At 46.3% G+C, this 27,192-nt stretch overlaps 1 protein-coding gene across 3 annotated transcripts in view; it reads left to right on the forward strand.

Moving 5' to 3' along the window:
- Positions 1 to 1,089: 1,089 nt before the first annotated feature.
- cetp (cholesteryl ester transfer protein, plasma) overlaps positions 1,090 to 27,192 on the forward strand; it is a 191,392-nt gene continuing 165,289 nt past the window's right edge. For all 3 annotated transcript variants that reach the window (XR_012101877.1, XM_073069833.1, XM_073069834.1), the window contains exons 1-5: positions 1,090 to 1,341; positions 1,940 to 2,054; positions 3,160 to 3,291; positions 4,210 to 4,280; positions 8,867 to 8,954. Coding sequence is in view for 2 of the 3 variants with exons in the window: in XM_073069833.1 (XP_072925934.1) it covers positions 1,203 to 1,341; positions 1,940 to 2,054; positions 3,160 to 3,291; positions 4,210 to 4,280; positions 8,867 to 8,954 (545 nt within the window). In the remaining variant the exon portion in view is untranslated. The remainder of the gene's footprint in view (positions 1,342 to 1,939; positions 2,055 to 3,159; positions 3,292 to 4,209; positions 4,281 to 8,866; positions 8,955 to 27,192) is intronic.

Here is a 27,192-nt window from a genome sequence, read left to right on the forward strand (position 1 = left end):
GTAGAAGTAGTAGAGGCAGGTTCGGTATTGTCATTTAAAGTAAAATTGGATAGGTATATGGACAGGAGAGGAATGGAGGGTTATGGGCTGAGTGCAGGCCAGTGGGACTAGGTGAGAGTAAGCGTTCGGCACAGACTAGAAGGGCAGAGATGGCCTGTTTCCGTGCTGTAATTGTTATATGGTTATATAGAACAGAGACTGGCAGATTTCTTGGGACTGAGGGATTACAGAGATAATGCAGGAAAATGGAACTGAGATGAGAGATCAAACTCAGGGATTATGGTAACATTTAAAAATCATTATGGTGTTATCCTGCAACAATACAGATGTAAATCCCACTCACACACCCCTTTCAGTAGAGGAATGTTATCAGCCACGTTTTTCCAAAGGGGCAGTAAGACCAGAATCTTTCTTCTGACTGAAAGATGGATACAAATATTCTATAGAAATGTACTGTGGCCGGCCTCGCTTCGATTAGATCTGCCCCGCTGCTTATCAGTGTCCTTGCACTTTTCGACCTGTTGTGTAACCCGTCCAGCAGTCAGATTCAGAGAGGCTGATAACCGATTTCTGAAATGTGTAAGTAAGCCAAGGCCGTTTTACAGCCCAGGCCTCCGCTCGCAGTCCTGAGCGAGCTCCATCCACGACTCCGGACAATGGCAGTTTCTGCTCACCGGCTCTGACAGCCAGACTAGTGAGACCGACCTGCCTCGTCCTGTTCAACACTGAGCAGGGCAATAAAACCCCGGTAGCTGCCCAAAACACAGCCAGGCTTCATTGTGCATGGGGCTCCCATAAATACACAGGCCGCCAAAAAAAAGTATGAATACGTAGCTCCGAATCTCCGTAAAATCCATAAGGAATAAACGGATCTTGCAGAAGTTTTTTTGCATTTACGCAGAAATACATAGACTTGGGCCAACTCTGTTTAAAATTTTAGAAACTCATACATTCCGGGGGGAAGCTCGGGGAGCATCTGCAGGGAGAGGGGCAGTCAATTTCCGAATTTCCGACCGGTCATTTCAAACTCAGCTTTGTTGTACGGCGGAATGCCGTGAACCTTTGTACAAGCGAGATGTTTGCACAGTGTCCTGGAGGACGTTTGCAGCCTGGCGGGGGTGTTGCGTGCGCCCGGGTTATGCACCATATGAAACATTCAAGACAGCTCTCAGAGTCGCTCCGTCCGGCGCCGGCTACAAAACATGTTTCCGCTGAGACGGTTGTGCCCCGTGTTATTGCTCCTGGCCGGTGCCTCGCTGTCCTGCGACCCGGGACCACCGGCTTCATCCATGGACGTCACCGGCATCGTGTGCAGGTTTACCAAGGAAGCCGCCCTGATATGTAAGTTCTGGGAAAGGAATCAGAACCGGCGACTTCCCGCCCCCACCGATGCCGCACGGTGTGAACGATTTCTGCTTATCACAAAGGGACCAACGGGAAACCTCGAAAGGTGCCGCCGAGTTTAGGACTGAATTTCCGCAAACTTTAAGTAGTTTGTGCGGGAGAATTCTAATGTGTTTCCACCCGAGACTTGGGATTACCGGCTTAAATTCACTGAACACCGAATGCATTTGGGAAACGGTTTGGAAACGATTTAAAAACAATTAAGTAAAATTTAATAAAATAAATATACTTAATAAAATAAAATTTAAAATTATATCCCCAGAAACTTACTTCATCTGTTTAAATTCATATTTCACTGAATCTCCCTTCAAGCGGCATGTTTCAGGAGCGTTACGGATCCGTGTGGATTATTGCTGCGAGAAATGATGCCAAATATCAAACGACACCTCAACTCTCTGGATAATCGCTGCGCCGTCTTTCGGCCTCTTTAAACCCGGGTCGGTTTAGTTTACCCGTTCCACAGACACGGCGAGAATAGACCGCAGGCACATATTCCGGGCAGTTTAACCAAGCGGGCTTATTTCATGTTTTCTAGTCAACCAGGAGACCAGTGATGTGATCCAGACGACGCTCCGGCACGCTTCGTTCCCCGATATGGCTGGAGAAAAATCGATTCTGATTCTGGGCACCGTTTCATATGTTTTAAAAAAGTAAGCTCTCCAAGGTTCGCCTTTGACGAGGAAGGATACCGGTTTTGTTTTGGAGGATTGGGATGTGAGGGCTGCGGGGGGACTGGCACCGAAGAGTAGTGAGTTCTGTGGCAGAACAGTGGGGCAGGGTTTGAGTGGCCGAGTGGCCTACTCCTACTCCGATTTCCCGGTGCTCTGGAAACCTTTGCACGCGTGGGTGACCAGAAAGCACATTTCTGACCAATCGTGCCATATGGTGCCCAAATTGAGAACCCCGTGATACAAAACATGAATTAGTATTGGAATCTCATTCCACCAGTGGCTCTTTAGCGAGCCTTATGCCTTCCTCTGCTCAGGTAAACGTTTAGTGATATTATAGGATGCATCGTGATGGCCTTTACGTTTACCAACAGAAATTGCTGGTACAAGTGTGACCTACAACCTGTGTTTTTCACTCACAATAGCACAAGGAATAAAGCTGTCTGTGAGTAGCAAAGAGACATGAATTGCAGATCATAAAATGTAGGAGCTGAAATAAGCCATTTGGCCCATCGAGTCTGCTCTGCCTTCCAACATGGCTGATTTATTATTTCACTCAACCCCATTCTCCAGCTTTCTCCCTGTAACCTTTGTTGCCCATAATAATCTATCAACCTCCACCTTAAATATACCCAGTGGCTTGGCCCCCACAGCATTCTGTGGTAATAAATTCCACAGATTCACCACATTCTGGTGAAGGAACTTTTTCCTAATCTTTGCTCTGAAGAGGTGTCCTTGTATTCTGAGGTTGTGTCCTCTGGTCCTAGGGTCCCATCTGCCCACTGACATTTCTCCTGCAGCCTCTGTCAGACCTGTCTTTACTGATGTTTCAGTTCTGCCAGCAAAATTAACATTATCACTTTGTTGAGTTCAGTGCTGCAATCTGTGGCTCTTTAATGAGCCTATACACCAGTGTGGTTTAAGGCCACGTGCCACAAGGATTAGTCAGCTGTCAAACCAGTTGTTACTAGCCATAAATCCTGCAAGTAACTTTAATGTAACTTGATAAAGTCTCTAATATGTTTCCAAAAATTATCATTAGAGCTTGATTTACTGTTAATAAAATGACATTTCTCTTTGGTTTGAGTTTGCAGATAATGAATATGTCTGTGGAAAGTAGTAATGTGGAACTCAGTAATGAAAAAGGAATCCTAGTCTCTATCCAGAATGTGGCTGCTACCATCAAGGGAACCATGGACTATGCATACACCAACTGGCTGCAAGTATTCACTTTTAATTAAACTGTCTTTGTGTTTGGATTGTTAATATTTGCAGAACAATTTGTTAATGCACATAATTTTTCTCTTGGATGTGGAATAAATGAGTATTACTTCTATAAAAGTGCGGGCAGCATTCACGTGATTAAAATCTTTTGTCCTGTGCATGTAGATCAATGATAGAAAATGCTTGTGTAGGATGCAGAAATGCAAGGCTGACTCTATACAGGCATTCAGAAATGCCCCAAGTGTGGGACTAGGACATGAAGTGTACAGACATGGAACATATTTGAGCTGACTTTGTTGTTCCAGTTTTAATAGTCATACTCTGATTGTAAAACGTAAGCCGCATGCTGTTCTGGCATCCCATTTCTCAACGTGCAGCCAGTGGGTAGCTCAGATTTTATGTGCCTATCGATTGAGGTCACTGTCAAGTTCATAGGACTTCTGCTCAAGACAGGCATTTAAACGTTTATTTTGGATCTGAGGATCAGCTCGAGGCCGATTTCGCCTCCTCTGCTCCAGTTAGCTTTTGTAAGTATTTTATTAACAACTATGCATTTAAAATGTTGATTTGAGCACGTCAGCTTGTTTCTATATTAAGAAATCCTGAAAAGAAGGGTGAAAATAATGCAAGAATAATGACATGTCTTGCACTTATAAAGCTCGCTGATGGGGGTTGGAGGGGTGTTAGAGGTAAGGAAGCCATTTCACATTTTTGGAAAATATACTGAATCCTCCCTACCCCAATAGGTGTCTAAAGACTGTGTTGCAGTACACTAAGCAGTTGACGGTTGATGGTACTGGTGTTCTGTTCCTCAGTAACTAGGCATTGTGTTCACCAGAGCAACACGCATGGGAATGTGACCCTATGGGGCAGTGTTTAAACAAAACAATTTCTTCTTTACCTCTTTCCTTAGGTTACTGCTAAATCACTCAATGGATTTTGAAGTTGAGTCCCAGACTGATGTTGATCTTGCCCTAACTTTAGGTAGGTGTGAAGTAACATCCTTTAAAATATTGGTTTAAACTCACTTTGTTATGTTGCTTTATTTTCTGTTTTCCAGGTCTGTTTACCAGCTTGATCCTAATTTTTTTTCTTTACAGGGTGCTCTTCTTATTTATTGATTTTAGTTAATGACATTAATTTCTTTATTATCATCATAAATTCTGAGGTATGGTGAAAACTTTATTCTGCATGCTATCCATGCAAATCATTTCATTGCATCATGCATTGAGGTAGTACAAGGCAAAACAACAACAGAATACAGAATAAAGTGTTACAGTTATTGAGTAAGTGTAGTGCAGATGGACCATAAGGCATAAGACCATAATAGAACATAGGACACTACAGCACAATACTGGCCTTTCGGACCATGATGTTGTCCCAACCTTTTTACCTACTGTAAAATCAATCTAACCCTTCCCTCCCACATAGCCCCCATTTTGCTATCATCCACGTGCCCATCTAAGAGTTTCTTAAATGCCCCTATGTTTCAGCCTCTACCACCACCCCTGGCGGTTTGTTCTACATACCCACCATTCTGTGCGCAAAAACCCGTGCCTCTGATGTCCTCCCTGTACTTTTCACCAAGCTTCTTATCTTGAGTGTGACACACCATCTGGGAATGTGTTTATTTATCTTGACATTATTAACTCATTGGGTACAAGTCATTAATAAATAACAATGAGAAGCAGTTGTTTGACAGGTAATTTGAAAGCTTTTGGTGCTTGTTGCTTGCGGTTGTATTGTGTTCTGTGTTGTTCCGCCGAGCGTTGTAGGCGTGCTACGTTGGTGCCTGAATGTGTGACGATGCTCCATGCTGCCTCTCAGCACATCTTCAGGTTGTGCTGGCTGTTCGCTGCACGTTTCCATGCAAATCTGATATATAAATCAATCTGAATCTGCTCACTGTGCTGGGATTTCACTTCGGTGGGAGATTCAATAGCTGAAAATCTCAAGTAGGAATCCATTCTACCCCTATTCAATTGCAGCTGAGGGTGGAATGAGGGACAGACACCAATCAATTGCCAGAACCCAGGATGCCTAATTCAACCTTTCAATGACCCATAGAACCATAGAACACTACAGCACAGCACAGGCCCTTCAGCCCTCCATGTTGTGCCGACCCATATAATCCTTAAAAAAAAGGTCCTAAACCCACACTACCCCATAACCCTCCATTTTTCTTTCATTCATGTGCCTGTCCACGAGGCTCTTAAATACCCCTAATGTTTTAGCCTCCACCACCATCCCTGGCAAGTCATTCCAGGCACCCACAACCCTCTGTGTAAAAAACTTACCCCTGATGTCTCCCCTAAACTTCCCTCCTTTAATTTTGTACATATGCCCTCTGGTGTTTGCTATTGGTGCCCTGGGAAACAGGTACTGACTATCCACCCTGTCTATGCCTCTCATAATCTTGTAGACCTCTATCAAGTCCCCTCTCATTCTTCTACGCGCCAAAGAGAAAAGTCCCAGCTCTGTTAACCTTGCTTCATATGACTTGTTCTCTAAACCAGGCAACATCCTGGTAATTTCCTCTGCACCCTCTCCATAGCTTCCACATCCTTCCTATAATGAGGTGACCAGAATGGGTGACAGAACCCATCTATTTCCACTTCAGCACTGATTTGTAGTTAACTACAGATGACCAGGTTTCCTTGGGCTTGTCAGCAGGTGAAAAGATGCCTTCCAGCAGCAGGGGGAAGTGGTCCTTACTCCAGCTCCAGTAGTCATCCTCCGGACAGTGGTCCTGGGGTTTGGGAAGCCTCCCCATCTCCCCTGCACATTACCTTGCGCATGGTTGCATGTGCAAGGTAGAATTTCATCCTGACCACCAGCAATCTACACTGAGTAACAGCAACAACCCCACTGGTCGCAGATGTATCTCCCGTGCTGTAAGACAGCCTAGTTGATGCAAATGCATCTACCGCCAACCACCACCCACCATCCATCATCCCGTGATCTAGCTCCCCTGATCCCATTACTTTGTGCATTCATCTCACATTCAAATTCCATACCCCAAAGGTCTTCCATTAGGAAAACCACAGGGTATTCCTTAAATTTGTACTGGGTGGCTTCCTGTTACCAATTCCACCTCCCCTCCGCCTTGGAAGCAGTACAAGACTCAGGGTTCTAACTAACCTAAAGATGCTTTCATCTGTGAACTGTTCATTGTGAAAGTTTATTGGAGAAGAATTTGGTATGAAAATTTAAAGAAGCTCTGTCATGTCAATGTGCATGAAACAGCACACCTTACACCTTCACCAGCATTTTGGGAGATTTTAACCATGCCAGCCTGAAAAAAAATCACTAAATAATTAGCATCAACAAATCACCTGTAATTCCAGAGGAAACAACACACTGGACCATTGTTACACCACCATCAAGAATGCCTACCGTGCTATTCCACACCCTCACTTCGGGAAGTCTGATCACCTGACTGTACATCTGCTCCCTGAGTACAGGCAGAGACTGAAGACTGCAGCACCAGCAGTGAGGACCAAGAAGATATGGACAAGGGAAGCACAAGAGTGCTTACAGAACTGCTTTGAATCAGTGGACTGGACTGTATTCAGGGATTCATCTTCAAACCTGGATGAGTATGCTGCAGTTGTTACCGACTTCATTGAAACCTGTGTGGATGAGTGTGTACCCACAAAGACTGACTGTACATTCCCAAATCAAAAGCCATGGATGAACCAGGAGGTCCATCGTCTGCTAAAGGCTGGACCTGTGGCATTCAAGTGTTGCGACACAGGCCTGTAGCAGAATACCAGGTATGACTTGCCGAGGGCTATTTCAAGGGCGAAGAGACAATTTGGAATGAGGTTGGAAGTGACATTGGATGTATGACAACTCTGGCAGGGTTTGCAAGACATTACTTCCTACAAAGCGAAACCCAGTAGCATGAATGGCAGTGATGCTTCAGCACCTTCTATGCAGGCTTTGAAAAGGAGAATATCACTACAGCTATGAGGATCCCTGCTGCACACAGTGATGTGGTGATCTCTGTCTTGGAAGCTGATGTTAGGCTGTCTTTATGGAGGGTGAACCCTCGCAAGGCAGAAGGTCCCGATAGAGTACCTGGTTAGGCTCTGAAAACTTGTGCCAACCAACTGGCTGGAGTATTCAAGGACACTTTCAACCTCTCACTGCAAGTGGAAGTTCCTACTTGCTTTGAAAAGGCAACAATTATACCAGTGCCTAAGAAGAGTAATGTGAGCTGCCTTAATGACTGTTGTCCATTAACTCTCACATCGACAGTGATGAAATGCTTTGAGAGGTTGGTCATGACTAGAAACAACTCGTTTTTCAGTGAGGACCTGGACCCATTGCAATTTGCCTATCACCACAGTAGGTCAATGGCAGACGCAATCTCAACGGCTCTTCACACGGCTTTAGACCACCTGGACAACACAACATTTACGTCAGGATGCTCTTCGTTGACTGTAGCTCAGTGTTTAACACCATCATTTCCACAGTGCTGATCGATAAGCTACAGAACATAGGCCTCTGTACTTCCCTCTGCAATTGGATCCTCAGTTTCCAAACCAAAAGACCACAATCTGGGCGGATTGGTGATAATACCTCTTCCTCACAGACGATCAACGCTGGTGCACCTCAGGGGTGTGTGCTTAGCCCACTGCTCTACTCTCTCTATACCCATGACTGTGTGGCTAGGCATAGCTCAAATAACATCTATAAATTTGCTGATGATACAACTATAGTTGGTAGAATCTCAGATGGTGACGAGAGGGCGTACAGGAGTGAGATATACCAGCTGGTTGAATGGTGTTGCAGCAACAAACTTGCACTCACTGTCAGTAAGATGAAAGAGTTGATTGTGGATTTCAGGAAGGGTTAGATGAGGGAACATGAACCAATCCTGATAGAGGGATCAGAAGTGGAGAGATTGAGTAATTTGGATGTCAAGATCTCTAGGAATCTAACCTAGTCCCAACATATCGATACAGCTATAAAGAAGGCAAGGCAGTGGCTATTTCATTTAGAGTTTGAAGAGATTTGGTTTGTCAACTAAATCAGTCGAAAGCTGCTATAGGTGTACTGTGGAGAGCATTGTGACAGGCTGCTTCACTGTCAGGTATGACGGGAGGGAGGCTACTGCACAGGACCTAAAGAAGCTATAAGAAGTTGTAATATTAGTCAGCTCCATCTTGGATGCTAGTCTTCACTGTACCCAAGGCATCTTCAAAGAATGGATCCTCAGGAAGGCGACGTCCATTACTGAGTACCCCCACCAGCCAGGGCGTGCTCTCTTCTCACTGCTACCATTAGGTAGGAGGTACAGAAGCCTGAAGGCACACACTCAGCGATTCAGGAACAGCTTCTTCCCCTCTGCCATCCGATTCCCAAATGGACAGTGAACCCACAAACACTACCTCACTTTATTTATTTATTTTTCTTTCTATATTATCATGAATTGCATTAAATTGCTGCTGCTAAGTTAACAAATTTCATGACCACAGAAGACTGGATTTATTGCTGATAATATAATTAACTGTGCCCCAGCTGGTTCCCTTCAACACATCTGTACTTTTCCTTTTTTACAGGGTGTGACAATGGGAGAATAGAGGTGATCATCTCAGATTGCCTGCTGAATTTTGATAAGCTATCTCTGCAACTACAAAAACTGAGCAAGTAAGTTGAAGATTCCACTCTAAAGCAAAGTTCTAAACAAATGTTTTTCCTAGGTTTTTAAAAGAATACAGAATCCCTAACATTGTCATATAATGTACTGAGAACCTTTCTTTTCAATACTCAGTACATCTTATCTAGTCTTAACTTTTTTATTGTGCTGATTGTAGTGACGATATTATACAATGAATCAAATTAACCAAGGACAGGGAATATTTTCAGCCTGACACACACAAAATACTGGAGGAGCTTAACAGGTCAGGTGTCATCTATGGAAATGAATAAACAGTCTACGTTTTGGGTCGAGACCCTTCATCAGAACTGGAAAAGAAGGTAGGGGGGTGGGGAAGGATGACAAGCTAGAAGGTGATTGGTGTATCCAGGTGGATGGTGGAGGGGGGGGGGGAATGAAGTTATGAAGCTGGGAGGCGATGAATGGGAAAGGCAAAGGATTGGAGAAGAAGGTATCTGATCGGGGTGGAGAGTGGAGAAAGGGAAGGAGGGGGGGACCCAAGGGGGGGTGGTAGGCAGGTGAGAAGAGGCAAGAGGCCAGAGTGAGGAAATGAAGAGGGGAGGGGGAAATCATCAGAAGTTGGAGGAATCGCTGTTCATGCCACCAGTTTGGAGGCTACCTAATAACTTCAGTGGTCATTTTGCCACTGAGAATCAATGATAGTACTGCTCGTTTGATATCTAGGAGTCATGTTTTTATTTGTCCCTGTCAGGTGGAGCTGAACAACATGGGTGATATTGTTCCACTGAATGTAAAGCAATCACAAGAGTTTGAAATGGAAGTGCGTAACACTGTCAAGACAATTACATTTTAATTAAATGTTGGTTCAGAATCAACTTTGTTTGAAACAGGCCCTGTCCTCAAAGCATGCAGATACTCCTGGACAAAATGAAAAGATTTCACAGTTTGCTCTACTGAAAGAATAGTAAACTGTAAGTGTGATAGTGTGGTCAAGTACCTCTCAAACGCCGTATCTAAGTTTGGGGATGACAGCAGTGTTGTTGAAGTGGTAAGGGATCAGCGTAGAGGAAGGAGATTATAACACTGGTTGAGTGGTGCCACAACAGCAACTTCTCACTTGATGTCAGCAAAACTAAAGAGCTGACTTCCTACCACAAGAAGACAATGCCAGTGGTCCATTGGAGGTAGAGGTGGAGCGGGTCAGTAGCTTTAAATTCCTTAATTTTAAGATTATCTGTTTTTGGATCAGCACATAAGTGTCATCACAAGGAAAGGCATGATGGGCCTCTACATTCTTAGAAGTTTGCATAGATTTGGCACGTCACCAAGAGCTTCCATGGATGCGCAGTGGAGTGTATCCTAACTGGCTGCTATCACAGTCTGGTATGGAAACACCATTGCTCAAGAATGGAAAAAGCTACAGAAAGTGAAAGCCCTCTCCACTATTCAGTACATTTACATGGAGCGCTGCCATAAAAAGCAGCCACTATCATCAAAGGCCCCCACAGTCCATCCAGGCCATTCCCCTCTCCTCACTACAACCTTTGAGCAGGAGATAGAGAAGCCTTAGATCCCACACTGCCAGGTTCAGAAACAGTTATTACCCTACAACCACCTGGCACCTGAACTGGCATGGGTAACTCCATTCACCACTACTCTGAATCGATTCCAAGTTCTAGAGTCTCACTTTCAAGGACTCTTTACAACTCATGTTCTCAGTATTTTTTTTTTGGTTGTTCATCGGTCTTTTTATGTATATATATATTTTTTTGTAAAATTCCCATTTTTCTTCTAAATACCTGCAATATAATGCATCTTAAGGTAGTATATGGGAACATATAGATATTTTGATAATTAATTTACTTTGAACTTTGAATTTTAAGTTTAAGAAACTCTTCTAATTTTGCTCATTATTTGAGATGCGATACATCAGTTTACTAAGAAATCTACTGGTTTAACCAATGAAGCTATTGATTGGTTCAATATAAATTATTTAAATGTTTCAATGAACTTAAGCTACTGTGAATCCATTGATTTATTCCCCTGATGAGCCATTTTGCTACATCACTTTGAAGTACATTGGACTAACATTTTTGAATAAATTGAGAAGTACCTTATAATGAAAGGAAAAGAAATGGGTGATACTGTACTGCATTTCTCAATTATGCTATTTCATTATATTTGTGGTTATGCAAAACAATTTTAGTGGGAGTAATAAGTGTAATTTAATGTGTGCATTTTCAAATGCACTTTTGATGCAATTTCCATCCTGCATCCAAAGCTTTTGTTTTAAAGCCTTTAAGGCACGGAATGACATAGTGCAGGACGACCTCCAGCCCAATGTGTCTGTGAAAGCCTGATCCAGTTAGTCCTACCTTTTTTTTCAAAATCCCCGCAAATATCTTTTGAACATTAATCTAATTCTCTTTTCAAATTGGTACAGGGTGAAGAGTCCAAATAATCTCTTCCACTCTTGCGTCAGGGCTTACTGCATTAAAATCAGTATTTTCTTCACTCCATTACTGTTATCTATGAGTTGAAGTCTGTGTTACTTGTTTGGAGTTCATTCTGTCTGCATTTCAACATGCTCCAGATTGCTTGACTTTTTATTTTCAAGAAGAGTAGCTTGAGTTACAAGTGGTGACTGAAATTCTGGCATCTAGGACTTCAGAGCAGAACAGAACAAGACAGCTCGATGTCAAAATCAAAATCAAAGTAAATGTATTATCAAAGTGCATGGATGTCACCATTTACTACACTGAGATTCATTGTCTTGCAGACTTTTACAGGAAAATAAAGACATGCAATAGAATTTATGAAAGCTATATGAGGGGTGATTGATAAGTTTGTGGCTAAGGTAGAAGGAGTCAATTTTAGAAAACCGAGCACATTTATTTTTCAACATAGTCCCCTCCTACATTTACACACAGTCCAGCGGTTGTAGAGCATACAGATCTTGGACCTCCAGAAAGTGTCCACAGATGGGTGATTGATAAGTTTGTGGTCTAAGGTAGAAGGGGATGAGTTATACAGCTGTCATTACATACACGTGCAGCTCAACTCTTTGAGTGATTAGGCAGGCAGTTTGAAGTTAATAACTCATCTCCTTCTATCTTAGGCCATGAACTTATCAATCACCCTGATGAGTTAATAACTAAGGAGTTATTAATTTTTGGAGGTCCAAGATCCATATGCTCCACGACCGCTGGACTGTGTGTAAATGTAGGAGAGGACTACGTTGAAGAATAAATGTGCTAGCTTTTCTAAAATTGACTCCTTCTACCTTAGGCCACGAACTTATCAATCACTCCTCGTACATAAATAGTGATAAAACAACTAATGTGCAAAAGAAGACAAATTGTGCAAATAAAAACATTAATAATACTGAGAACATGAGTTGTAGAGTCCTTGAAAGTGAGTTGTGGAATCAGTTCAGAGTTGAGGTGGGTGAAGTTATCCACACTGGTTCAGCACCCTGATAGTTGTATGGTGATAACTGTTCTTGAACCTGGTGGTGTGGGACCCAAGGTTCCTGAACCACCTCCTCAATGGTAGAAGTGAGAGGAGTGGGGGGAGAGGAGGTCTTTCATGATGGAGGCTTCAGTTTTGCATCAATATTCTGCATCCATTACTTGGTGATAATGAAGGCCTCATAACACTTTCCACTTTTGTAAAACATAAAAGTGCTTCATTAAGATTATAGAGAGATGGTATCCCCAAGTATCCATAACCCCACATTTTACATGTTTTTTTTGGTTGCTTTTAACAGCATACTGCTCTTATGCAGTCCCCTGTTATTTGGTTGGATGATCAGGCCTAGTCCTGGGCTAGGTAACATTTGATGGAGGTGGACAGTTGACAGTGGGAGTTAGTAAACAGAGTGATGAGGTCTAGTTGGGAGGACACGGACATTTGATGGAGGTGGACAGTTGACAGTGGGTGTTACTAAACAGAGTGATGGGGTCTGGTTGGGAGGACACGGACATTTGATGGAGGTGGACAGTTGACAGTGGGAGTTACTAAACAGAGTGATGGGATCTAGTTGGGAGGACACGGACATTTGATAGTAAACAGAGTGATGAGGTCTAGTTGGGAGGACACGGACATTTGATGGAGGTGGACAGTTGACAGTGGGAGTTACTAAACAGAGTGATGAGGTCTAGTTGGGAGGACACGGACATTTGATGGAGGTGGGCAGTTGACAGTGGGAGTTACTAAACGGAGTGATGGGGTCTCATTGGGAGGACACAGACATTTGATGGAGGTGGACAGTTGACAGTGGGAATTACTAAACAGAGTGATGGGGTCTAATCGTGAGGACACGGACATTTGATGGAGGTGGACAGTTGACAGTGGAAGTTACTAAACAGAATGATGGGGTCTAATTGGGAGGACACGGACATTTGATGGAGGTGGACAGTTGACAGTGGGAGTTACTAAACAGGGTGATGAGGTCTAATCGGGAGGACACGGACATTCAACCGCCAGGAGTAAGATATGTTAAAGTGCCGGGGTTAGGACTCAATGTATTTAAGTAAACTACTTAAGAACTTTTTAAAAGCTATTATTAATGCTTTTTGAGAGGGTGTTTTTAGATGCATATCATATTTTTACTGAGTTAAGTATTGTATGTAATTAGTTTTGCTACAATAAGTGCATGGGACATTGGAAAAAATGTTGATTTTCCCCATGGGGATGAATAAAGTATCTATCTATCTATCTATCTATCTATCTATCTATCTATCTATCTATCTATCTATCTATCTATCTATCTATCTATCTATCTATATATCTATCTATTTGATGGAGGTGGACAGTTGACAGTGGGAGTTACTAAACAGACTGATGGGGTCTAGTTGGGAGGACACGGACATTTGATGGAGGTGGACAGTTGACAGTGGGAGTTACTAAACAGACTAATGGGGTCTAGTTGGGAGGACACGGACATTTGATGGAGGTGGACAGTTGACAGTGGGAGTTACTAAACAGAGTGATGGGGTCTCATCGGGAGGACACGGACATTTGATGGAGGTGGACAGTTGACAGTGGGAGTTAGTAAACAGAGTGATGGGGTCTAGTTGGGAGGACATGGACATTTGATGGAGGTGGATAGTTGACAGTGGGAGTTACTAAACAGAGTGATGGGGTCTGGTTGGGAGGACATGGACATTTGATGGAGGTGGACAGTTGACAGTGGGAGTTAGTAAACAGAGTGATGGGGTCTAGTTGGGAGGACATGGACATTTGATGGAGGTGGACAGTTGACAGTGGGAGTTAGTAAACAGAGTGATGGGGTCTGGTTGGGAGGACATGGACATTTGATGGAGGTGGACAGTTGACAGTGGGAGTTAGTAAACAGAGCGATGGGGTCTGGTTGGGAGGATACGGACATTTGATGGAGGTGGACAGTTGACAGTGGGAGTTAGTAAACAGAGTGATGGGATCTAGTTGGGAGGACACGGACATTTGATTGAGGTGGACAGTTGACAGTGGGAGTTGCTAAACAGAGTGATGGGAATCTAGTTGGGAGGACACGGAGATTTGATGGAGGTGGACAGTTGACAGTGGGAGTTACTAAACAGAGTGATGGGGTCTCATCGGGAGGACACGGACATTTGATGGAGGTGGACAGTTGACAGTGGGAGTTACTAAACAGAGTGATGGGGTCTAGTTGGGAGAACACGGGGATTTGATGGAGGTGGACAGTTGACAGTGGGAGTTAGTAAACAGAGTGATGGGGTCTAGTTGCGAGGACACGGAGATTTGATGGAGGTGGACAGTTGACAGTGGGAGTTAGTAAACAGAGTGATGGGGTCTAGTTGGGAGGACACGGACTTTTGATGGAGGTGGACAGTTGACAGTGGGAGTTATTAAACAGAGTGATGGGATCTAGTTGGGAGGACACGGACATTTGATGGAGGTGGACAGTTGACAGTGGGAGTTACTAAACAGAGTGATGGGGTCTAGTTGGGAGGACATGGACATTTGATGGAGGTGGACAGTTGACAGTGGGAGTTAGTAAACAGAGTGATGGGGTCTAGTTGCGAGGACACGGAGATTTGATGGAGGTGGACAGTTGACAGTGGGAGTTAGTAAACAGAGTGATGGGGTCTAGTTGGGAGGACACGGACATTTGATGGAGGTGGACAGTTGACAGTGGGAGTTATTAAACAGAGTGATGGGATCTAGTTGGGAGGACACGGACATTTGATGGAGGTGGACAGTTGACAGTGGGAGTTACTAAACAGAGTGATGGGGTCTAGTTTGGAGGACATGGACATTTGATGGAGGTGGACAGTTGACAGTGGGAGTTACTAAACAGAGTGATGGGGTCTAGTTGGGAGGACACGGACATTTGATGGAGGTGGACAGTTGACAGTGGGAGTTACTACACAGAGTGATGGGGTCTAGTTGGGAGGACACGGACATTTGATGGAGGTGGACAGTTGACAGTGGGAGTTACAAAACAGAGTGATGGGGTCTAGTTGGGAGGACACGGACATTTGATGGAGGTGGACAGTTGACAGTGGGAGTTACTAAACAGACTGATGGGGTCTAGTTGGGAGGACACGGACATTTGATGGAGGTGGACAGTTGACAGTGGGAGTTACTAAACAGAGTGATGGGGTCTCATCGGGAGGACACGGACATTTGATGGAGGTGGACAGTTGACAGTGTGAGTTAGTAAACAGAGTGATGGGGTCTAGTTGGGAGGACAGGGACATTTGATGGAGGTGGACAGTTGACAGTGGGAGTTACTAAACAGAGTGATGGGGTCTAGTTGGGAGGACACGGACATTTGATGGAGGTGGACAGTTGACAGTGGGAGTTACTAAACAGAGTGATGGGGTCTAGTTGGGAGGACACGGACATTTGATGGAGGTGGACAGTTGACAGTGGGAGTTACTAAACAGAGTGATGGGGTCTAGTTGGGAGGACACGGACATTTGATGGAGGTGGACAGTTGACAGTGGGAGTTACTAAACAGACTGATGGGGTCTAGTTGGGAGGACACGGACATTTGATGGAGGTGGACAGTTGACAGTGGGAGTTACTAAACAGAGTGATGGGGTCTCATCGGGAGGACACGGACATTTGATGGAGGTGGACAGTTGACAGTGGGAGTTAGTAAACAGAGTGATGGGGTCTAGTTGGGAGGACATGGACATTTGATGGAGGTGGATAGTTGACAGTGGGAGTTACTAAACAGAGTGATGGGGTCTGGTTGGGAGGACATGGACATTTGATGGAGGTGGACAGTTGACAGTGGGAGTTAGTAAACAGAGTGATGGGGTCTGGTTGGGAGGACATGGATATTTGATGGAGGTGGACAGTTGACAGTGGGAGTTAGTAAACAGAGCGATGGGGTCTGGTTGGGAGGATACGGACATTTGATGGAGGTGGACAGTTGACAGTGGGAGTTAGTAAACAGAGTGATGGGATCTAGTTGGGAGGACACGGACATTTGATTGAGGTGGACAGTTGACAGTGGGAGTTGCTAAACAGAGTGATGGGAATCTAGTTGGGAGGACACGGAGATTTGATGGAGGTGGACAGTTGACAGTGGGAGTTACTAAACAGAGTGATGGGGTCTCATCGGGAGGACACGGACATTTGATGGAGGTGGACAGTTGACAGTGGGAGTTACTAAACAGAGTGATGGGGTCTAGTTGGGAGAACACGGGGATTTGATGGAGGTGGACAGTTGACAGTGGGAGTTAGTAAACAGAATGATGGGGTCTAGTTGCGAGGACACGGAGATTTGATGGAGGTGGACAGTTGACAGTGGGAGTTAGTAAACAGAGTGATGGGGTCTAGTTGGGAGGACACGGACATTTGATGGAGGTGGACAGTTGACAGTGGGAGTTATTAAACAGAGTGATGGGATCTAGTTGGGAGGACACGGACATTTGATGGAGGTGGACAGTTGACAGTGGGAGTTACTAAACAGAGTGATGGGGTCTAGTTGGGAGGACATGGACATTTGAAGGAGGTGGACAGTTGACAGTGGGAGTTAGTAAACAGAGTGATGGGGTCTAGTTGCGAGGACACGGAGATTTGATGGAGGTGGACAGTTGACAGTGGGAGTTAGTAAACAGAGTGATGGGGTCTAGTTGGGAGGACACGGACATTTGATGGAGGTGGACAGTTGACAGTGGGAGTTATTAAACAGTGATGGGATCTAGTTGGGAGGACACGGACATTTGATGGAGGTGGACAGTTGACAGTGGGAGTTACTAAACAGAGTGATGGGGTCTAGTTGGGAGGACATGGACATTTGATGGAGGTGGACAGTTGACAGTGGGAGTTACTAAACAGAGTGATGGGGTCTAGTTGGGAGGACACGGACATTTGATGGAGGTGGACAGTTGACAGTGGGAGTTACCAAACAGAGTCATGGGGTCTAGTTGGGAGGACACGGACATTTGATGGAGGTGGACAGTTGACAGTGGGAGTTACAAAACAGAGTGATGGGGTCTAGTTGGGAGGACACGGACATTTGATGGAGGTGGACAGTTGACAGTGGGAGTTACTAAACAGACTGATGGGGTCTAGTTGGGAGGACACGGACATTTGATGGAGGTGGACAGTTGACAGTGGGAGTTACTAAACAGAGTGATGGGGTCTCATCGGGAGGACACGGACATTTGATGGAGGTGGACAGTTGACAGTGTGAGTTAGTAAACAGAGTGATGGGGTCTAGTTGGGAGGACAGGGACATTTGATGGAGGTGGACAGTTGACAGTGGGAGTTACTAAACAGAGTGATGGGGTCTGGTTGGGAGGACATGGACATTTGATGGAGGTGGACAGTTGACAGTGGGAGTTAGTAAACAGAGTGATGGGGTCTAGTTGGGAGGACATGGACATTTGATGGAGGTGGACAGTTGACAGTGGGAGTTAGTAAACAGAGTGATGGGGTCTGGTTGGGAGGACATGGACATTTGATGGAGGTGGACAGTTGACAGTGGGAGTTAGTAAACAGAGCGATGGGGTCTGGTTGGGAGGATACGGACATTTGATGGAGGTGGACAGTTGACAGTGGGAGTTAGTAAACAGAGTGATGGGATCTAGTTGGGAGGACACGGACATTTGATTGAGGTGGACAGTTGACAGTGGGAGTTACTAAACAGAGTGATGGGGTCTAGTTGGGAGGACATGGACATTTGATGGAGGTGGACAGTTGACAGTGGGAGTTACTAAACAGAGTGATGGGGTCTAGTTGCGAGGACACGGAGATTTGATGGAGGTGGACAGTTGACAGTGGGAGTTACTAAACAGAGTGATGGGGTCTAGTTGGGAGGACACGGACATTTGATGGAGGTGGACAGTTGACAGTGGGAGTTACTAAACAGAGTGATGGGGTCTAGTTGGGAGGACATGGACATTTGATGGAGGTGGACAGTTGACAGTGGGAGTTACTAAACAGAGTGATGGGGTCTAGTTGGGAGGACACGGACATTTGATGGAGGTGGACAGTTGACAGTGGGAGTTACTAAACAGAGTGATGGGGTCTAGTTGGGAGGACACGGACATTTGATGGAGGTGGACAGTTGACAGTGGGAGTTACTAAACAGACTGATGGGGTCTAGTTGGGAGGACACGGACATTTGATGGAGGTGGACAGTTGACAGTGGGAGTTACTAAACAGAGTGATGGGGTCTCATCGGGAGGACACGGACATTTGATGGAGGTGGACAGTTGACAGTGGGAGTTAGTAAACAGAGTGATGGGGTCTAGTTGGGAGGACATGGACATTTGATGGAGGTGGACAGTTGACAGTGGGAGTTACTAAACAGAGTGATGGGGTCTGGTTGGGAGGACATGGACATTTGATGGAGGTGGACAGTTGACAGTGGGAGTTAGTAAACAGAGTGATGGGGTCTAGTTGGGAGGACATGGACATTTGATGGAGGTGGACAGTTGACAGTGGGAGTTAGTAAACAGAGTGATGGGGTCTGGTTGGGAGGACATGGACATTTGATGGAGGTGGACAGTTGACAGTGGGAATTAGTAAACAGAGCGATGGGGTCTGGTTGGGAGGATACGGACATTTGATGGAGGTGGACAGTTGACAGTGGGAGTTAGTAAACAGAGTGATGGGATCTAGTTGGGAGGACACGGACATTTGATTGAGGTGGACAGTTGACAGTGGGAGTTACTAAACAGAGTGATGGGAATCTAGTTTGGAGGACACGGAGATTTGATGGAGGTGGACAGTTGACAGTGGGAGTTACTAAACAGAGTGATGGGGTCTCATCGGGAGGACACGGACATTTGATGGAGGTGGAGAGTTGACAGTGGGAGTTACTAAACAGAGTGATGGGGTCTAGTTGGGAGGACACGGACATTTGATGGAGGTGGACAGTTGACAGTGGGAGTTACTAAACAGAGTGATGGGGTCTAGTTGGGAGGACACGGACATTTGATGGAGGTGGACAGTTGACAGTGGGAGTTACAAAACAGAGTGATGGGGTCTAGTTGGGAGGACACGGACATTTGATGGAGGTGGACAGTTGACAGTGGGAGTTACTAAACAGACTGATGGGGTCTAGTTGGGAGGACACGGACATTTGATGGAGGTGGACAGTTGACAGTGGGAGTTACTAAACAGAGTGATGGGGTCTCATCGGGAGGACACGGACATTTGATGGAGGTGGACAGTTGACAGTGTGAGTTAGTAAACAGAGTGATGGGGTCTAGTTGGGAGGACAGGGACATTTGATGGAGGTGGACAGTTGACAGTGGGAGTTAGTAAACAGAGTGATGGGGTCTGGTTGGGATGACATGGACATTTGATGGAGGTGGACAGTTGACAGTGGGAGTTAGTAAACAGAGTGATGGGGTCTAGTTGGGAGGACATGGACATTTGATGGAGGTGGACAGTTGACAGTGGGAGTTAGTAAACAGAGTGATGGGGTCTGGTTGGGAGGACATGGACATTTGATGGAGGTGGACAGTTGAAAGTGGGAGTTAGTAAACAGAGCGATGGGGTCTGGTTGGGAGGATACGGACATTTGATGGAGGTGGACAGTTGACAGTGGGAGTTAGTAAACAGAGTGATGGGATCTAGGTGGGAGGACACGGACATTTGATTGAGGTGGACAGTTGACAGTGGGAGTTACTAAACAGAGTGATGGGGTCTAGTTGGGAGGACATGGACATTTGATGGAGGTGGACAGTTGACAGTGGGAGTTACTAAACAGAGTGATGGGGTCTAGTTGCGAGGACACGGAGATTTGATGGAGGTGGACAGTTGACAGTGGGAGTTAGTAAACAGAGTGATGGGGTCTAGTTGGGAGGACACGGACATTTGATGGAGGTGGACAGTTGACAGTGGGAGTTATTAAACAGAGTGATGGGATCTAGTTGGGAGGACACGGACATTTGATGGAGGTGGACAGTTGACAGTGGGAGTTACTAAACAGAGTGATGGGGTCTAGTTGGGAGGACATGGACATTTGATGGAGGTGGACAGTTGACAGTGGGAGTTACTAAACAGAGTGATGGGGTCTAGTTGGGAGGACACGGACATTTGATGGAGGTGGACAGTTGACAGTGGGAGTTACTAAACAGAGTGATGGGGTCTAGTTGGGAGGACACGGACATTTGATGGAGGTGGACAGTTGACAGTGGGAGTTACTAAACAGACTGATGGGGTCTAGTTGGGAGGACACGGACATTTGATGGAGGTGGACAGTTGACAGTGGGAGTTACTAAACAGAGTGATGGGGTCTCATCGGGAGGACACGGACATTTGATGGAGGTGGACAGTTGACAGTGGGAGTTAGTAAACAGAGTGATGGGGTCTAGTTGGGAGGACATGGACATTTGATGGAGGTGGACAGTTGACAGTGGGAGTTACTAAACAGAGTGATGGGGTCTGGTTGGGAGGACATGGACATTTGATGGAGGTGGACAGTTGACAGTGGGAGTTAGTAAACAGAGTGATGGGGTCTAGTTGGGAGGACATGGACATTTGATGGAGGTGGACAGTTGACAGTGGGAGTAAGTAAACAGAGTGATGGGGTCTGGTTGGGAGGACATGGACATTTGATGGAGGTGGACAGTTGACAGTGGGAATTAGTAAACAGCGATGGGGTCTGGTTGGGAGGATACGGACATTTGATGGAGGTGGACAGTTGACAGTGGGAGTTAGTAAACAGAGTGATGGGATCTAGTTGGGAGGACACGGACATTTGATTGAGGTGGACAGTTGACAGTGGGAGTTACTAAACAGAGTGATGGGAATCTAGTTTGGAGGACACGGAGATTTGATGGAGGTGGACAGTTGACAGTGGGAGTTACTAAACAGAGTGATGGGGTCTCATCGGGAGGACACGGACATTTGATGGAGGTGGAGAGTTGACAGTGGGAGTTACTAAACAGAGTGATGGGGTCTAGTTGGGAGAACACGGAGATTTGATGGAGGTGGACAGTTGACAGTGGGAGTTAGTAAACAGAGTGATGGGGTCTAGTTGCGAGGACACGGAGATTTGATGGAGGTGGACAGTTGACAGTGGGAGTTAGTAAACAGAGTGATGGGGTCTAGTTGGGAGGACACGGACATTTGATGGAGGTGGACAGTTGACAGTGGGAGTTACTAAACAGAGTGATGGGGTCTAGTTGGGAGGACACGGACATTTGATGGAGGTGGACAGTTGACAGTGGGAGTTACTAAACAGAGTGATGGGGTCTCATCGGGAGGACACGGACATTTGATGGAGGTGGACAGTTGACAGTGGGAGTTACTAAACAGAGTGATGGGGTCTGGTTGGGAGGACATGGACATTTGATGGAGGTGGACAGTTGACAGTGGGAGTTAGTAAACAGAGTGATGGGGTCTAGTTGGGAGGACATGGACATTTGATGGAGGTGGACAGTTGACAGAGGGAGTTAGTAAACAGAGTGATGGGGTCTGGTTGGGAGGACATGGACATTTGATGTAGGTGGACAGTTGACAGTGGGAGTTAGTAAACAGAGCGATGGGGTCTGGTTGGGAGGATACGGACATTTGATGGAGGTGGACAGTTGACAGTGGGAGTTAGTAAACAGAGTGATGGGATCTAGTTGGGAGGACACGGACATTTGATTGAGGTGGACAGTTGACAATGGGAGTTACTAAACAGAGTGATGGGGTCTAGTTGGGAGGACATGGACATTTGATGGAGGTGGACAGTTGACAGTGGGAGTTACTAAACAGAGTGATGGGGTCTAGTTGCGAGGACACGGAGATTTGATGGAGGTGGACAGTTGACAGTGGGAGTTAGTAAACAGAGTGATGGGGTCTAGTTGGGAGGACACGGACATTTGATGGAGGTGGACAGTTGACAGTGGGAGTTATTAAACAGAGTGATGGGATCTAGTTGGGAGGACACGGACATTTGATGGAGGTGGACAGTTGACAGTGGGAGTTACTAAACAGAGTGATGGGGTCTAGTTGGGAGGACATGGACATTTGATGGAGGTGGACAGTTGACAGTGGGAGTTACTAAACAGAGTGATGGGGTCTAGTTGGGAGGACACGGACATTTGATGGAGGTGGACAGTTGACAGTGGGAGTTACTAAACAGAGTGATGGGGTCTAGTTGGGAGGACACGGACATTTGATGGAGGTGGACAGTTGACAGTGGGAGTTACTAAACAGACTGATGGGGTCTAGTTGGGAGGACACGGACATTTGATGGAGGTGGACAGTTGACAGTGGGAGTAACTAAACAGAGTGATGGGGTCTCACCGGGAGGACACGGACATTTGATGGAGGTGGACAGTTGACAGTGGGAGTTAGTAAACAGAGTGATGGGGTCTCATCGGGAGGACACGGACATTTGATGGAGGTGGAGAGTTGACAGTGGGAGTTACTAAACAGAGTGATGGGGTCTAGTTGGGAGAACACGGAGATTTGATGGAGGTGGACAGTTGACAGTGGGAGTTAGTAAACAGAGTGATGGGGTCTAGTTGCGAGGACACGGAGATTTGATGGAGGTGGACAGTTGACAGTGGGAGTTAGTAAACAGAGTGATGGGGTCTAGTTGGGAGGACACGGACATTTGATGGAGGTGGACAGTTGACAGTGGGAGTTACTAAACAGAGTGATGGGGTCTAGTTGGGAGGACACGGACATTTGATGGAGGTGGACAGTTGACAGTGGGAGTTACTAAACAGAGTGATGGGGTCTCATCGGGAGGACACGGACATTTGATGGAGGTGGACAGTTGACAGTGGGAGTTACTAAACAGAGTGATGGGGTCTGGTTGGGAGGACATGGACATTTGATGGAGGTGGACAGTTGACAGTGGGAGTTAGTAAACAGAGTGATGGGGTCTAGTTGGGAGGACATGGACATTTAATGGAGGTGGACAGTTGACAGAGGGAGTTAGTAAACAGAGTGATGGGGTCTGGTTGGGAGGACATGGACATTTGATGGAGGTGGACAGTTGACAGTGGGAGTTAGTAAACAGAGCGATGGGGTCTGGTTGGGAGGATACGGACATTTGATGGAGGTGGACAGTTGACAGTGGGAGTTAGTAAACAGAGTGATGGGATCTAGTTGGGAGGACACGGACATTTGATTGAGGTGGACAGTTGACAATGGGAGTTACTAAACAGAGTGATGGGGTCTAGTTGGGAGGACATGGACATTTGATGGAGGTGGACAGTTGACAGTGGGAGTTACTAAACAGAGTGATGGGGTCTAGTTGCGAGGACACGGAGATTTGATGGAGGTGGACAGTTGACAGTGGGAGTTAGTAAACAGAGTGATGGGGTCTAGTTGGGAGGACACGGACATTTGATGGAGGTGGACAGTTGACAGTGGGAGTTATTAAACAGAGTGATGGGATCTAGTTGGGAGGACACGGACATTTGATGGAGGTGGACAGTTGACAGTGGGAGTTACTAAACAGAGTGATGGGGTCTAGTTGGGAGGACATGGACATTTGATGGAGGTGGACAGTTGACAGTGGGAGTTACTAAACAGAGTGATGGGGTCTAGTTGGGAGGACACGGACATTTGATGGAGGTGGACAGTTGACAGTGGGAGTTACTAAACAGAGTGATGGGGTCTAGTTGGGAGGACACGGACATTTGATGGAGGTGGACAGTTGACAGTGGGAGTTACTAAACAGACTGATGGGGTCTAGTTGGGAGGACACGGACATTTGATGGAGGTGGACAGTTGACAGTGGGAGTAACTAAACAGAGTGATGGGGTCTCACCGGGAGGACACGGACATTTGATGGAGGTGGACAGTTGACAGTGGGAGTTAGTAAACAGAGTGATGGGGTCTCATCGGGAGGACACGGACATTTGATGGAGGTGGAGAGTTGACAGTGGGAGTTACTAAACAGAGTGATGGGGTCTAGTTGGGAGAACACGGAGATTTGATGGAGGTGGACAGTTGACAGTGGGAGTTAGTAAACAGAGTGATGGGGTCTAGTTGCGAGGACACGGAGATTTGATGGAGGTGGACAGTTGACAGTGGGAGTTAGTAAACAGAGTGATGGGGTCTAGTTGGGAGGACACGGACATTTGATGGAGGTGGACAGTTGACAGTGGGAGTTACTAAACAGAGTGTTGGGGTCTAGTTGGGAGGACACGGACATTTGATGGAGGTGGACAGTTGACAGTGGGAGTTACTAAACAGAGTGATGGGGTCTCATCGGGAGGACACGGACATTTGATGGAGGTGGACAGTTGACAGTGGGAGTTACTAAACAGAGTGATGGGGTCTGGTTGGGAGGACATGGACATTTGATGGAGGTGGACAGTTGACAGTGGGAGTTAGTAAACAGAGTGATGGGGTCTAGTTGGGAGGACATGGACATTTGATGGAGGTGGACAGTTGACAGAGGGAGTTAGTAAACAGAGTGATGGGGTCTGGTTGGGAGGACATGGACATTTGATGGAGGTGGACAGTTGACAGTGGGAGTTAGTAAACAGAGCGATGGGGTCTGGTTGGGAGGATACGGACATTTGATGGAGGTGGACAGTTGACAGTGGGAGTTAGTAAACAGAGTGATGGGATCTAGTTGGGAGGACATGGACATTTGATTGAGGTGGACAGTTGACAATGGGAGTTACTAAACAGAGTGATGGGGTCTAGTTGGGAGGACATGGACATTTGATGGAGGTGGACAGTTGACAGTGGGAGTTACTAAACAGAGTGATGGGTTCTAGTTGCGAGGACACGGAGATTTGATGGAGGTGGACAGTTGACAGTGGGAGTTAGTAAACAGAGTGATGGGGTCTAGTTGGGAGGACACGGACATTTGATGGAGGTGGACAGTTGACAGTGGGAGTTATTAAACAGAGTGATGGGATCTAGTTGGGAGGACACGGACATTTGATGGAGGTGGACAGTTGACAGTGGGAGTTACTAAACAGAGTGATGGGGTCTAGTTGGGAGGACATGGACATTTGATGGAGGTGGACAGTTGACAGTGGGAGTTACTAAACAGAGTGATGGGGTCTAGTTGGGAGGACACGGACATTTGATGGAGGTGGACAGTTGACAGTGGGAGTTACTAAACAGAGTGATGGGGTCTAGTTGGGAGGACACGGACATTTGATGGAGGTGGACAGTTGACAGTGGGAGTTACTAAACAGACTGATGGGGTCTAGTTGGGAGGACACGGACATTTGATGGAGGTGGACAGTTGACAGTGGGAGTAACTAAACAGAGTGATGGGGTCTCACCGGGAGGACACGGACATTTGATGGAGGTGGACAGTTGACAGTGGGAGTTAGTAAACAGAGTGATGGGGTCTAGTTGGGAGGACATGGACATTTGATGGAGGTGGACAGTTGACAGTGGGAGTTACTAAACAGAGTGATGGGGTCTGGTTGGGAGGACATGGACATTTGATGGAGGTGGACAGTTGACAGTGGGAGTTAGTAAACAGAGTGATGGGGTCTAGTTGGGAGGACATGGACATTTGATGGAGGTGGACAGTTGACAGTGGGAGTTAGTAAACAGAGTGATGGGGTCTGGTTGGGAGGACATGGACATTTGATAGAGGTGGACAGTTGACAGTGGGAGTTAGTAAACAGAGCGATGGGGTCTGGTTGGGAGGATACGGACATTTGATGGAGGTGGACAGTTGACAGTGGGAGTTAGTAAACAGAGTGATGGGATCTAGTTGGGAGGACACGGACATTTGATTGAGGTGGACAGTTGACAGTGGGAGTTAGTAAACAGAGTGATGGGGTCTAGTTGCGAGGACACGGAGATTTGATGGAGGTGGACAGTTGACAGTGGGAGTTAGTAAACAGAGTGATGGGGTCTAGTTGGGAGGAAACGGACATTTGATGGAGGTGGACAGTTGACAGTGGGAGTTATTAAACAGAGTGATGGGATCTAGTTGGGAGGACACGGACATTTGATGGAGGTGGACAGTTGACAGTGGGAGTTACTAAACAGAGTGATGGGGTCTAGTTGGGAGGACATGGACATTTGATGGAGGTGGACAGTTGACTGTGGGAGTTACTAAACAGAGTGATGGGATCTAGTTGGGAGGACACGGACATTTGATGGAGGTGGACAGTTGACAGTGGGAGTTGCTAAACAGAGTGATGGGGTCTAGTTGGGAGGACATGGACATTTGATGGAGGTGGACAGTTGACAGTGGGAGTTACTAAACAGAGTGACGGGGTCTAGTTGGGAGGACACGGACATTTGATGGAGGTGGACAGTTGACAGTGGGAGTTACTAAACAGAGTGATGGGGTCTCATCGGGAGGACACGGACATTTGATGGAGGTGGACAGTTGACAGTGGGAGTTAGTAAACAGAGTGATGGGGTCTAGTTGGGAGGACATGGACATTTGATGGAGGTGGACAGTTGACAGTGGGAGTTACTAAACAGAGTGATGGGGTCTAGTTGGGAGGGCAGGGACATTTGATGGAGGTGGACAGTTGACAGTGGGAGTTACTAAACAGAGTGATGGGGTCTGGTTGGGAGGACATGGACATTTGATGGAGGTGGACAGTTGACAGTGGGAGTTACTAAACAGACTGATGGGGTCTAGTTGGGAGGACACGGACATTTGATGGAGGTGGACAGTTGACAGTGGGAGTTACTAAACAGACTGATGGGGTCTAGTTGGGAGGACACGGACATTTGATGGAGGTGGACAGTTGACAGTGGGAGTAACTAAACAGAGTGATGGGGTCTCACCGGGAGGACACGGACATTTGATGGAGGTGGACAGTTGACAGTGGGAGTTAGTAAACAGAGTGATGGGGTCTCATCGGGAGGACACGGACA

This window comes from Hemitrygon akajei, chromosome 17, assembly GCF_048418815.1.
Source record: "Hemitrygon akajei chromosome 17, sHemAka1.3, whole genome shotgun sequence".
Classification (NCBI taxonomy): Eukaryota; Metazoa; Chordata; class Chondrichthyes; order Myliobatiformes; family Dasyatidae; genus Hemitrygon; species Hemitrygon akajei.